Source organism: Oenanthe melanoleuca, chromosome 4A (genome assembly GCF_029582105.1).
Source record: "Oenanthe melanoleuca isolate GR-GAL-2019-014 chromosome 4A, OMel1.0, whole genome shotgun sequence".
In the NCBI taxonomy this organism is placed as follows: domain Eukaryota; kingdom Metazoa; phylum Chordata; class Aves; order Passeriformes; family Muscicapidae; genus Oenanthe; species Oenanthe melanoleuca.
In genome coordinates, this window is record NC_079338.1 from 14,519,796 (window position 1) to 14,534,253 (window position 14,458).

The 14,458-nt window shown below is 55.6% G+C and overlaps 1 protein-coding gene across 1 annotated transcript in view; it reads right to left on the bottom strand.

Moving 5' to 3' along the window:
* Positions 1-821: 821 nt before the first annotated feature.
* The window catches only part of EFNB1 (ephrin B1), a 44,667-nt gene continuing 31,030 nt past the window's right edge, over positions 822-14,458 (bottom strand). Inside the window, exons 3-5 of the mRNA XM_056491420.1 lie at positions 3,695-3,787; positions 2,670-2,798; positions 822-1,730 (exon numbers count right to left, since the gene is read on the bottom strand). Of these exons, the coding sequence (XP_056347395.1) occupies positions 1,342-1,730; positions 2,670-2,798; positions 3,695-3,787 (611 nt within the window). The 3' untranslated portion in view covers positions 822-1,341. The remainder of the gene's footprint in view (positions 1,731-2,669; positions 2,799-3,694; positions 3,788-14,458) is intronic.

Genomic DNA, 14,458 nt, shown 5'->3' on the forward strand with positions numbered 1-14,458 from the left:
TCTGGAATGATCCCACCAGCCACGCTCAGCCCCTTCCAGGTTTGGGCAGGAGATGGGCAAGGCAAGGGCAGGGGAGCCCAGGCTTGGGACCCCAGGGAGGTGGCACGACAGGGAATGCTCCTGCAGCAGGAGCAGGGCAGGGAACAGGCACAGCAGGTCCTGCTGAGGGGCACTGGATTCTTCAGGTAAACCAGGAGCGTGGAAAAGCCTTTGGCTCAACTCCCAACCAAGCCAAGCCTGGTGCTCCAGCCTCTTGGGGGCTTCCAGCCCTGGGCACCAGCCTCCTCCTGCCACACCCAGCACAAGCTGCAAGGGAACCTTTGTTTTCCAGTTTTCCTTTCCAAGGACAACCACCTGCAGTATGCCCAGCTCGGGAGGGGCCTGCAGCTTCCCCTTGCCACCTCCTACTTTGCTTCCAGCAGGCTCAGCCCCAGACTGAAAGAAAGCCAAAGGCTTTTTTCCACAGTGGAATGCTCCAGAGGGGTCAGGAAGAGCTGCCAGGCCACAGTTGCTCTGCATGGGGCAGGAGCAGTGTCCAGCCCCTCACGCACTGAACGCTTGAGACAGGGTGGAGATAGAATTTTTTTTTCTTTCTTTCTTTTTATAAAGAGACTAAAACAAGAGTCAACAGCTACGAACACAAAAGTTTCCAGGGGCAGTGGGGGGAACAGGATCTGCCCCATGGCCGGCAGGATGATGTGCTGGAAGGAGGTGACGGCGTGTGCCCGGAGGCAGCGGGCCAGAGTCCCGCCCGGAATTCACAAAAATAAAAATGTTACAAAAAAATTAAAATAATTATAATAATAATAATAGTAGTAGTAGTAAATCGGGTTTGCCAGCTTCCTCCCTGCACAGTTGTCTGCATCTTGGCACCTTGGCAAAGCATCCTCCTCCTCCCCATCCCCCTGTGCGCCCGCTGCTCCTGGGACCCGAGGCCCCGGCGTCGCTCCAGGCCCGGGACCCCGCAGTGCTGGCGGGCACTTCCTGCAGGGCCCGAGGGTAACGCGGGGAAATCCCAACCACAAAGGGGAGGTGGAGTCTCCGGGTTTGCCAGCGGTGTCCCGAGCACGGAAAGGCACGGCGCCCGCCCCCCACGGCCGGCCACAGTCTGGAGAAGAAGAGGAGGCTGAAGGCTCACCCTCAAGAGTCTCGGGATTACAAAAGCTGAGAACTACAAAACTAAATACAAAGGGGAGAATCAGCAGGTGAGCGTTGAGCCCTCCGCTCCCCGGCGCCGCTCCCCGCGCCGTGCCTGGGGGGGACGTGTCGCTTCCTCCCTGCGGCGCCAGCCCCGCGCCCGGCGCTCCCGCGCTGCTGCATCGGCCCTGCCCAGGCTGCTCCTCACACCTTGTAGTAAATGTTGGCTGGGCTCTGCGGGGGCATCTCCTGCACGATGTAGACGGGGTGCCCGTAGTCCCCGCTCACCTTCTCGTAGTGCGGGCAGTAGTTGTTCTCTGTAGTCCGTAAGGGGATGATGATGTCGCTGGGCTCCGAGCCCGCGTTCCCGCTGCATTTGGGGCTGGCCAAGGTGCTGAGGGACAAGGCTGCGGCTCGCTGCTGCGTGTGCTTCCGGTGCCGCTTGCGGATCTTGATCAGGAGCACGACGAGGAAGATGATGATGAGGATGAAGATGACGCAGCCGGCGCCGATGGCGGCGAACACGGCCACCTTGGAGCTCAGGAAGCCATCGCTGGGACCTTGGGTCTCCTGGCCGTCCTGGTTGACGGAGCCTGCGAGGGAAGGGGAGATGGGGATCAGAGAGGCAGCCAGATCTGTGCCCTGTCCATGCATGATCACCCTGTGGAGCAGGGGGATGAGCTGCCCATTGGAGCCCCTCTCTGCCCCCCAAACTCAGCACAACATTCTACTGCCATGCTCCCAAGGAGGGGAGCCCCCCACCTCCAAGGGGATGGCACTTGCTCCCCACCTTCCCACCCCAGTCAGACCACACATCCTTGGGAAGGACTGGGCAGGGCAGGCAGGAGCCCCAGGCATCCACAGAGGGGGCACCATCCTGCACCACTGCTCCCCTTCCCATCTGCCAGCCTATGGAGCAGAGTGCTGATCATGTCCAGGTGACACCATTCCAGACATGGGGAGCCTTCCCTCCCCACAATTGACCGGGATGCCCTGGTGAACATGGGATCTGATATTCAGATCCCCCACAGACTCCAATTACTGCCCCCTGGGCTGGGGCAGCATCAGGCCCTGCAGGGGCAGCACTCAGGGGCTGATCCAGGCAGGAAGGAAAGAGAGACTCTTCCCAGCTTCATCTGATTCCACTTTGCTCTCAGAGGGGCCAGGAACTCAGGAAACCACCCTTCAAAGGGCTCTCACACCCGAGGACCTCACCTCCTCCAAGCCCTCTCAGATGTACTGTGAGGAACACATGGGAAGAGGAGGAGGAGGAAGAATGCTGAAAGAGCACTTCCCTGCCAAGCTCTGCCAGAAGATGGGAAAACAAACCCAAGCTGCTCTGCACCCTGGGCTTGGGACAGCAGCAGTACAGCAGAGATGGGCACAACATTTAGGGCAAACCCATCCAGATCTCGGACCCGTAGAGTTTGGTATCCCTGGCATCCAAGCAACAAGCTCAGCCTGGAGTGGCTCCACTGGCCTCAGGGTGGGCAGAGCCCCACCCCTCTGCTGGGGATCCCTGGAACACCCACCTGGCTTGCCAGGCTCCTCCACTGCTGGGACCTTGCTGCGCGGGCTCTGCGTGACGACCTTCACGGTGTCATCCGACTCCTTGCTCGGCCGACTCGTCGTCAGCTGCTCTGGGATCACCGCATTTGGATCTGGGAAAGGGGAGGGCAGGGATGGATGAGAAGCTTTGATCCAACCTGGAGGGCTTGTTCCCCCCTAAAGAAGCACCCCCAGTTGTCAGCCACTCCCACGGGGCACAGAGCACTGGGAGATGCCGAGAGCAACAGAGCAAGGCTGAGCTGCTCCAGGGCTTGTGTGAAGCAGGTCCCCACCCTCATTCCCTGGTTTGCTGTTTTCAGAGCTCCCGTGCGTGGGCTGGGACAGGTTTCTTGCTCGGGCAGCGGGAGGAAGGGAAGGGAAGGGCAGGCAGGAGGCCAAGGCTGCAGCACAGCTTTGCCTGTTTATTATAAATATTGGCCCCGACGTGCAAACACAATAATGAGAAGCAGAATCGGGAGCTGCGCATCCGAGTCGGGGCCAAAACGAGCCCAGGGCATTACTGAGGCTGGGAAGCAGCTGGGATGGAGGTGGTGGGGAGCAGGAGCTCCATGAAAAGACCCTGTTGGTGATATCCCTGATGTCCCACTGCCACCAGAGTCCCCACAGCCTGGTGGCCTCCACAGCTGAGAGCCACCAAGCCCAATCCCTGATGCCTGGCCAGCTACAGTCCCCTCTTGGATGCCTGGGAAGTCACAGGGCTCGTGGGTCCTGTACCCAGCTCACTTCCTGCTGGGATAAGGCCCACGAGGCAACCAAGAACAATCACTCCCTTTCAACCCCAGTGCTCCACACATGCGCCATGTTGGCAAGAGAAAAAAGGCAGGAAGAAAGATCCTAAAAATGAAATTCTGCTGAACTAACCCAGGAGTGCTCCCACAAGCAGCTGCCCTGGCCTCAGTTTCCCGGGAATCTTTAACTCCCACAACCCTCAGAGGAACAGGGACTGTTCAGGGGGCAGCAGGAGACCCCAGGGAAGAGGAGGACTCACCCTGCCCCACTTTCATGACAATCTTCATGGAGCGTGTCTGGCAGACCCCTCCCTCCCGGTTCTCCAGGCCATCCAGCGTGCCGTTGGAAGTGGCTGCAAGAAAACAGAGGGAGTGTTAGACAGGCTCCTAGGAGCTGGAAGGGCACTGCTGGGCAGCTCTTTACTGTGCAGGTCTCCATTGTCCCCTGGCACCTCCTACCCCAGGGATTCACTCCTGACCCCCCATTACAGCCACATCTTCACACCCCAATCTGGAGCCCACCGAATTCCCAGCTCCTGCCCCTTCCAAAGCTGCTTGCAGCAGTGAGGACATGATCCCTGCAGCTTCCTCTCACTGCCACATCCACACAAGTGAGCCATTCTCCACGCCTGCACCCTCCTCCCCCTTTAATTCCTGGATAATTTCCTTTGCTCCTGGTGCAGAATGGGAACACTTGCATATGCACAGTTTAAATTATACATCTCTAATTACACCCTGTGCCTCGGTGAAGAATGTAAACTCAGAGCCCCAGTGGGCTCTGGGGGCTCTAATTGCAGGGCAGAAGTCACTTAAATTCACATTAACTTTCTGCTGGAGCCAGCACTGAGTTTTCAGCCCTTGGATCCCATGGGAGCACAGGGAAGGTCCCCCATCCTCCGGCCCTCTGTGGGGCTCAGGGCAGGGGGGACACAAGAGAGAATAAACTCAAACATGAAGATTTTAGGATTATGCACCTAAATGGCAGATTTTGCTAAGCAGACTCAAAAAAAACTGGTTTCTGACCTCACCAGGGTCCTGGATGTGGCCACTGTGCCTGTCATGGAGCCAGGATGGTTCCCACCCCATTAAATCACAAATCATCCCAATGCTCCACCAAATCCAACCACAGGGATCAATTCACCCAGGGAAGCAGGGAAACCCAGGAGAAGTCAGCAGTAGCTTGGGGAATGCAATGTGATGGAGAATCAGAGAGTCCAGGGATAATTTTCCAGACACAAGGAAGGACTTGGCCAGCACAGTGCAGCCAACACCTCCCCGAGCCTCATGGCCAAAGCTCAGCCCCGGGGTTTCAGGTTCCCTGTGCAGCCTGCGAAAGAGCAGGTCTGGGAGGGCAGGTGACTGACAGAAATTTGGGATGAATCCACTGGATCCTGCTGGGTGCTGGTGAGGGGACAGGAAGAGGCTGGAGTACAGAGCAAGGTCATCTTTCCACAATCCCCTTCCCACAGAGGAGGCTGGGTGCCTCCAGGAGCTGGGATACTCTGCAAAGCACACCCAGATCCTGCTCTGAGTCCATCAGCTCTTTCCAAACCCCTCTGTGCAATCACGGCTCTTGCCTGAAACCCCAGCAAATGTTTTTCTAATCGGAAAGTCCTTGGGCCATTTGCTGAGTTATCACCTCTCCTGCAGGGGGTCCCCCCTGCCAGCAGCTCCCAGGATGGAGCTGTGCATGCAGCTGGGATGGAGCATCCAGCTGGGATGGAGCATCCAGCTGGGATGGAGCTGCTGGCGGCCGCTCCGACAGCGGCACTGTCAGCGCTGAGCCCCACGCAAACGCCCGGGAATGTGGAGAAACGCCCCCGACAGCCTGCACGAGTTCTCTGGAATCCAAACAGGATGGACCTGAGCTCAGCCTCCCCATAAAAACACATCAGGAGTGAACTCCAGCAGAAAGCTCGGCAGCCCAGTTCTCCCAGGCTGGAGGCGCCGGTTTGGGGGTGAAATCAGCAGACACATCCCAGCTCACAGCCCTGAAGCAGCTCCTTGAACAGTTTCCCAGCTTCCAGATCCATGCCATGGGTTGTTGCATCTTGAAGAGATGCATCCATTGAGGGAGAAGGCAGCAGTCTGTAAAAACCAGTCCCTGTGAGGCCTCACAAGGTCTGATTTATAAATAATTAACTAATTATAACAAAATGAGGTAACAAGCAAGCGTGGTTCAAGTGGGGGAAACCAGAAGATCCCACAAAGGCAGCAGTTCCTCCAAATAACTATTCAACAAAAATATTAAAGGTCCAAAGAGGACAGAGGGGGCAGCTGGAGCCACAGGGCTGGACGAAGGGACACAGCTGAACATCCTTCTTCCCTTGGACACAAAGTTTCTTCTTGTTCTGCCCATGGAAATGATGAGGGAGAAAGTAGCTTTGAGAGGGAACCAAGTGGAAAAATGAAGTAGTTACTTGAGGGAACAAAAAAAAGGAAAAACGTTTGTAAAACCCACAGTGATGGTCTTGGAATGGCCTCTGGAAACAAGGACATGAACTTCCACAGTCTGTGTAAATCCACAACGGGCTGGAGAGAAGCTGGATGCTCCACACAGCTGGCTGGACTTCCAAAAGTCAAAATCCTAAATCCCCAAATCCATGCAAATGGTGCAGAGTCCAGAGAGTTTGATGTGAACACGTAGGGCAGGGTGATGTAAGAGCAGCAGGCCCTTGATCCATCGGGAAAGGCTCCTCCTGCACAATTCCCTGGAAGCTCAGTGATGAAGAGCTGCTCCTGCTCTGTTTCCTGCTCTCCCAGCAGAAGGCTCCAGGCTCAGCTCAGCCCAGCTCCAGTGGATCCAGACTGGGATCCAGATGGCACTCGATGGATTCTCCAGGTGCCTGTGCCACTCATTGCCATGGGTAGGGTGAGCCATGGTGACACCACCAATCCTCAGCAGATGGAATCCAGAGTCAGCAACCCACAGAGGAAAATGTTAAATCCACAGGCACGGCAGTGGCTGCAGGAGAGCTGGGGGAGCCCCGAGCTGCAGAGAGGCAGCTGCAGGGCAGCAGCAGGAGGCAGAGCTGTGACACGACAAAGGAAGCCAGGCAGGGAGCTGGGAATACCCATGGAATAGGAAATGGCAGGTCTCAAACAACACTGTCACCTCCCCATGCCACACCAGCAAGGCTCAATCCAGACAGCCCCAGCAACACTGAGGTACAGGAGCATTTTGCATTTTCCTGCCCTAGTCCATTTTGGATGGATTCACAGGTTGGCTGTAGTGGGAGAGCAAAAATAACCTCTGGCCAGTGACTTGCAAAGGCTGACTTCCAAAGGCCGCTCCCAGCCCGGAGAGCCATCAGATGCCTCTGCCCTAATGGAGCATTAAGCCCTGGGCTGCTGAGTGATGAGGATTTAACAGTGATACCATTAACCATGTAATTGCTTGTCAATTTAGAGGAGATGCTCAGCCACCATGGAAGCCAGGGAGGACCTCCACTCCTGGAATCCCACACGCCCATCCAGCCCGGTGACACACACCACAGAGCTGGGACAGATGGCTGAGACCCCCAACAACCCCACAGTCCCATCTCCAAGCCAGCAATGCCATGTGCTGTCCCTGCTGCCTCCCCAGTGCCAGCACTCGGTGTCACCAGAGCTTTTCTCCCTCCCCTAAAAATATTTCAAAGGAGAACTCGGGTTTTGGCAGATGGGAGACGCTGGAAGTAATACCTGGCAAGAGATGAAGGCAAGGGTCTCTTAAATGGTCAGCCTTGGCCAGAGCGAGATGTTTGGTTTCTCTGCTGGATTCCCTCTAGCAGGGCTGCGTTATGATTTGGGCCCCAAAGCACAATTAATGTGCTGAGACTGTAGCGAATCCAAGTCTCTTTCCTTTTATTGCTCTTAATCACTCTTCCATCTGTGCAGCTCAGCCCTGCTCCAGCCCCAGCCAGGCACGGCGTGGCCGCAGCCCAGCCGCCATCCCCACCACCCCCTCACCCCTAAACCTGCACAAGGTTCTTGTGTCCATCACTTCAGGAGAGGTGGCAGCACCCCACCAGTGCCCACAGCCTGACCCCAACCCTGCTGGAGCCAGGGACTGACCAGGGCAAGGGGCAGCTGGTGCAGGGCAGCCTCAGCCCAGCCTGGACACCCTTGGGCTTTCATTCCCTCCTGGCACAGGTGAAGTCCCTACAGGTCACCCTGGAGCTGACACTGCCAGAGATCCCTGCAGGAATCCAGGAGCAGAATGCAGTCCAAATCAAACCCCAGCTCTTGCCACCTCCCCTCTCCAGATGTTCCAAGCTTTTTTACACCCCCTCGGTACCGACACAGAGGTGGTGCCTGGAAGCCCAACCCAGAACAGGCACTGAGCTCCTGCCCCCATCCCAAGCAGGGCTGGCACCCCAGGGGACACAGAGCCACTTCCAGGTCACCGAGCAGAGGCACCTGCCTGCTCCACTGCACACCAACTCCCTGGGGCCTCCAGGGAGCACGGCTTGCTTACAGCCCCAGCTCCTCCTCCTGCTGCTCCTCCCAGGCATCAGGGCCACGCAGCTCTGGCTCAGGGCATCCCGTTATTGGTAATATTAATATTAATATTAATATTAATATTAATATTAATATTAATATTAATATTAATATTAATATTAATATTGGTGTCACTTCCTAGCCAGCCCCACTGTGGGGACATGAGGTCCCCACCCCACACACATCCCCCAGCCCCTTCCCCGAGCTCTAGCACATTGGCTGGGGCTGCTGCCAGCACTGGGGCAGGGGCTGTGCAGAGGGAGCCCACCCCACGCTGTCACACTGCCAGCAGCCTCCTCCCAGCCTCCTTCCAGCCTCCTTCCAGCCTCCTTCCAGCCTTCCCGAGGCAGCTGCACCGAGAAGGGGCCCTGCAGCCCCTGAAATGGCTGTGTGAGCCAGCCCAGCCCTGTCCCGTCCCTGCACAGCACAGGAGGTGCAAGGCTTGGGTTTCACAGCCACTCCTGCCAGCTCCAGAGCGGCTCCAGAGCTGCTCCAGCCACATGGAAAGAGAAGGGCCATGGGGGCTGCTCCACCAGCACCACTGACCACAGGAGAGCCCATTCTGCTCTCCTCCCTGGCATCAAGGCACTGCCAGGCCCATGCCATGAAGCCAGCTGGGATTGCTGTGTCCCTCCCCACAGCTGTACAGGGCAGGTGAGGAGCCTGCAGGTAGCTGCAGGTAGCCCATGGAGCACTGGGAATCTGGCCATCCCACCCCACACTCCCTGCTCCAGCAAACACAGTGGGAAAATCCCCAGTTCAAATGAACTGCTGGAAATAGGAATGAAAACCATCACGTGGGGTTTGGCTTTCCCTGGCCAGGGTCGGCACCCCCAAATTCAAATTAAAGGGTTAAATTAGCCCCATTCCTTACACAGGGCAGAAGGACACACAGTTACTGCTGAAATAAGGAAGGACACCACTGACCACACTCATCCTCACCACCTACAGCTCCACTCTCTCCTGTTTTTCCCTGGGGCAAAGGGAGAACAGGCAAACACTTAAGTATCCACTGGAAAAAGACACTTTAACCCAAGTAATGCTTAAGTGAAAAGCTAATTTCCCACTAAAACAGCTTTCTGGCAGAAAATTATACCCAACCCTAATTAGTATCATAATTAAGAGTCACTGCTGGATTGCAGGGAACCTCATCCAGGCTGGAAAGCACATCTTGGCTGCAGGACCACAGCATGGTGACTCACTCAAGCCCTTTATTATCAACACTGTCTGTGTGATGAGCTGTGGAAACGTGTCCCCATCCTGCTTCCTGCCCAGCTCAGGGGGACCATGGACTTAAATAAACCCTTTGTCTTCAGGTCTGTCCATCCCTTCCAAAGAAAGAACACATCATTGAGAGAGGAAGGTGATTTGTGCAGTCTCTGTGGTCGCCCCAAGCAACTGCAGACAGGTCAGGATGGAAGTGCCACGTAATTCCCCACCTGATGCTCTGCCAGAACCATTTGTGGTGCTGGGAGCAGGAGGGGAGGAAAGCACTTACTGCCTTTTAACAGGGTGTAAATCTCTCCTGTTAAGTAGCAAAACATCTGGGAGATGACTGAGAAATCCTTTGGGAAGGGGATGGAGACAGGCAGTGCCATCCGTGCTCCCAGGGGCTCAGAAAAAACTTCAGGTTATCAGGGACAGAGAGGCTGACAGAGGGACAGATTCATGTGCGGATCTTCTGAAAGCTCCAGGTGCCTGGGAGAGCTCAGGGAGCCAAGGAGGCAATGGGGAAGGACAGCAGCTTTGGGTGCTGTGGGACAGCCAGGAGGAAACCCCACTGCAATTACAGGCAGACTTTGCATAACCACCAGGAACACCTGGAACTGGGGAGGTGACATCAGTGAAACTCCTGGCCCAGAATTGCAAATAATGCCTGCAAGAGGAGCCAGCCCAGGCACAGCTCCCAGAGTGGCCATGCACCCACCAGAGCCTGGCTTGGAGCAGGATCACCTGCAGCTCCCAGTGCTGCACCCCACAACAACAGGAGCAGGGGATGATCCATTGCTTCTGGGGATTGCACAGTCTCTGCTCCAGGCAGACATCAGTGCATGGGCCAAATAGTCTCCAGCAACACCCTGATTACAGGGTTTGGAAATTTCCAGTAAATCCCTGACTCTCCAGAAAAGGATTTGCCTCTTTGTTGAGTAATAAATGGAGGAAGGTGACTCTCTTCCCCCAAGTTAGAGCTGATTCCACTGCAGCTGCCCCCAGATTCCACTGCTCCTGCAGCCCCCTCTCAATGAGATGTGTAACTCCCACTACACACTGGCAGGTGGGATCAAACAGCTCAGGCATTACACAGCAGCAGCAAAAACATCAATCCTGGGCCAAAAAGACTTTGAATGGAGGATGACACCAATCCTCCCCAGAAAGGTGACCTGATAAAGGTGCCACACACCACCTGGGCTGGCCTGGCTGATGGGTGGATAGACACAGATCTCTAGAAATTAGGGATGGGAAAGGGTGGCATGGCACAGTTCATTAATGTCAAGACTCTGCACCCTGCACATCTCAAGGTCCAAATGTGGTGGTGCTTCCTGGAGCCCCCAGTGAGCTCTTGGTCTGACAGACAGCACCCACCATCACCAGTATCCACCACCACATCCCAACACCTACCATGACACACCCAGCACCCTCCACCACAGACCCCTCCACAACAGTTCAGAGCTGCAGTGATGCCAACAAGCATTTTCCCAGCACTACAGGAGCAGTGGATTGCAACAGGGATCCCAGGAGAAAAGCCCAGGGAAAGGGTCTTGACGTTATGGTTATTTAAAAAAATATGCCAAGGAAGTAGCTGCCTGCACTTATCCATGCACAGCTTCCCAGACACACCAGTATGCCAGGATTTGTTCCAATTCCTCATCAAGCTGAAAGCTCCTTCTGCCTTGAGAATCTCCTACTCAATGTTTAATCCAAAAGCAGCCAATTTTAATCTCTTCCAGTGTCCCAGAGGAAGTCCTAGGAGGTGACCATCACTGAAGAGCCAGGTCCACCACAATCCATGCAGCTGCAGCTCCAGGAGAAGCCCTGGGATTTGCTGCAGATAAAGCAGGAGCAGCAGGGGCTGGAAGAGCCAGGATGAGAAAAGGGAAGATGGGATGTACCAAAAAACCTGCTTTGGTCTGAGCATCCCACCACAGCAGCCAAGAGAGCCCTTTCTGAGAAGGCAAATTCCCAGTGTCCCAGGAACAGGAGAGCAGAGCAGGATCAGGCAGGTGATGCAGGGGGAGATGTCACCTCTTCACTGCCATCACCCCTGCACACCATCTCTACTGTCACCTCAGTGCTCAGGAGCACTGAGGAGTTAAACACATTTTGTTTTCTCCTAATGGGTCATGACAACGCTAGAGATGCTCTTGGAAATCCTTTCTCCTGGGGAAGAGCATCCTGGGATGCAGCCAGCCCAGTTTCCCAGGCAAACAGCACCCAGTGCCCAGCTCCAGAGCCCTCTGCTGTGCCAGGCAGAGCTGGGCTGCCCAGCAGCCAGGGAGCTGAGCGGGCATGGGGACCCCTAGGTGGGTGGTTATAGCAGGCAGGGACCCCTGGGCAGGGGTTTGTGGCAGGCAGAGACCCCTGGGTGGGTGGTTATGGCAGGCAGGGACCCCTGGCTAAGTGGTTATAGCAGGCAGGGACCCCGGGGTGGGTGGTTATGGCAGCAGGGACCCCTGGGCAGGGGTTTGTGGCAGGCAGGGCCCCCCTGGCCCCAGAGCAGATCAAAGCATGGGGTATTTACCTCCTGGCCGGGCGCGGGACACCGGCCCTTTCTGAGGGGGCTTTTCATCCCTATTAGGGCCGTGAAAGGCTGAGCCATGAGATCAGCTGCCAGGGGCTGTCCGGGGACAGCGCTGAGCCGAAAAGGTCAGGAGGGAGGAGGAGAAGAGAAAAGAGGCAGAGGCTTAAGGGACAGGGCTCAACAAAATCACATTTACTGTGGTCACGCTCTTCAGACAAGGCTGCAAGACAAGGAACGGCGTGCTGTCTAAGGGCCATTATTTGGGTTTGACATGGCCAGGGCCTGGGCTTTGAAGTCGGGAGCAGGACACCGTTAGAGCCGTTTGTGTTCGGCCACAGCTCCCACACGGCACCACCGTCCTCCCAGCGGGATGGGAATGGAGGAGCAAAGCCCCAACACCAGATGGATGCCACCAGGCCGGCTCTGCCTGGCCCGGGTGTGTCACACACCGGCCCGTTTGGGTGAAGAAGGAGGAAGCCACTTAATTGGAGTTTTATCAGCAGAAGTTCACAGCTCCCATCATGGCATCAAACGGCCCTTGGGCTTTCAACTCCCCTCCACCAAACAAGTTGTGGGAAGGAGGATGAGGAGCACATGAAAGTGGCCACATTCAAATGGCATCAGCAAAGAGCTGGCAGGCTGACAAAGCCCCCCCTGGCACAGCCCCCAGCCCAAGGAACCAGGGAGGGAATTATCAAATCCCAAGGAATGCAGGAAGGAGCGCGAGCGGCTCCGCACACACGCGCTGGCACGGGCTGAAGGCTTCCCAAACCAACGGAAGCTGGAGGAGCACAGCCAGAAAAGCGAGTATGGCAACGTGTCCCTAAAAAGCTTCAGAGGAGGAAGGATGAGCCTGGCAGCTGGCAGGGTATAGGTGACCCCCTTCCCCATGCTGAGCTGCAGGAAAATGCTGACGGAGCGCGGCCTAGGGACGAAGCCACATCGCAGCAGCAGCGATGGTTTACAACAAATAACTCTTGCCAGGTTAAGACTAATTGCATCTAAAAACAGAAATGCAAGACAAGGGCTTTAACACAACACTCAGGGTAATAGATCCGCTCTCACTGCATCCCGCTGCCAAAAAGCGTTGGATTGGATTACGGACGTTATTACATCAAAAATGGATTGAAGGGCTTAAGGACTCACAATAAACAGCAAACGTCTCGGATTTATGAGGAAACATCTACTAGGACCTTGTTTTTCCTTCAGCATTGTCATCAAACAAGGGTTCTGTGCTTTAGAGAGGCTCATGGGACAGGTTGGATACGGAGGAAGAACACCTGGAAGAACACCTCGGCACCACTACCACATCTGCAAACAGCTGCCTGGAGTGCACCCGAGGCTGAGCGAGGTTTGCCAGGGGGTCTCCACATCCCACTGAACGCAGAAGGGGCTGCCAGGACCACCACCAGCCCAAAAAACCAGAGAAGAAACTGGAAACTATGGGAGTCCATCCAGCTCATCCCCTGTCATGGGCAATGACACCTTCCACTAAAACAGATTGCTCCAAGCCCCATCCAACCTGGCCTTGAACACTTGCAGGGATGAGACATTCCAGGGAAGGACTAGGTGACATTTAACAGTTTCTTCCAACCCAAACTGTTCTTTGATTCTCTGATCCAGAGCTCTGGGATAGCAGGGAGCCACTCCGGGAGCTCCTCCTCATGTCACCCTGCTGCCAGGACATGGGGATTAATGGATCTCTATCCAGGCACCTCATTACCAGAGATAGTAAAACTGGAGCAAGTTCAAAGAGGAGTAGCAAACGCAATTAGGAGCTGGAGTGAATTAGGAGGGGAGGTGGAGGGAGCTGAACCTGCAGGGCTGGATAAGCCATGGTGGGGCCAGAGCTGCCCACGACATCCCAGAGTGCAGGCACCAGGCAGGGGAGAGGCTGTTCTGGTGGGAAGTATTTCCTAGGGAGGGGACAGGACACTGGGATTCCCTATCCCACCAAAGGCACGCAGGGAAACACCCAGGAGACCAGGGATGGAAGAAACCACAGCACACTATGATATAAAATACACAATTCCCCAATTCTCAGCCCCTTCATCCTCTCAGTACTTCATCCTGGGGATGATGCCCATGTCCTGCTGGAGTCCCACATGTACCCCCAGCCTCTGTTAGACCTGCGGGCAGATGCTGCTGCATCTTGTTCTTTATGGAAAGCCTTAAGAATAAGCATCACCTTTCCTTATGCACCTCCAGGAGCAAAGATGCTTTTAAGGAAAGCCTGGAGCTGGTGTGGAAGGGCTTGGTGTGAGGCTCCGGAGAGGACAGGGAACAGCAGCTTTCAAAAGCCTTTTCACTGCTAAGCCGAGGGCTGGGGCTGTGTCCCTCCATGATAAAAGTGTTCCTAAACAAGGCTTGGCATATCCAAAGTGATGGCAAGGAGCAGTCCTGAATAGGAGGGACCCTGGGAAGTCCCCCAGCTCCGGTGAGGAGGTTTTCCAGCCACTGGGGAAGGTGGGGGATGAGCGGCACACGCCCTGCTCCCCTCGGCTCCAGCGTTGCTTCCCCGGCTTAGAAATGAAAAGGGAGAAAAAAAACCTTTTGTGTGTCCAGGCAAAGCTTGGGGAAAGGGAGGGGAGAAAAATTGGGGGGTGGAAAAAGACAACATGTGGGTGGTCTGCTCAGGAGACTTTTGACTTTGTTTTTTTGGCTATTTTATTTCTTGGCAGAAAGAACTCCTGGGGCTGCTCGGCAGAGGGTACGGCCAGATCACAGGAGCATCCTCAGCCCACCCAGGGGCCAAAGTTCAGCTGGCAGCTCCCAGCTCCGAGGGGTTTCGCATCAAAGCTTG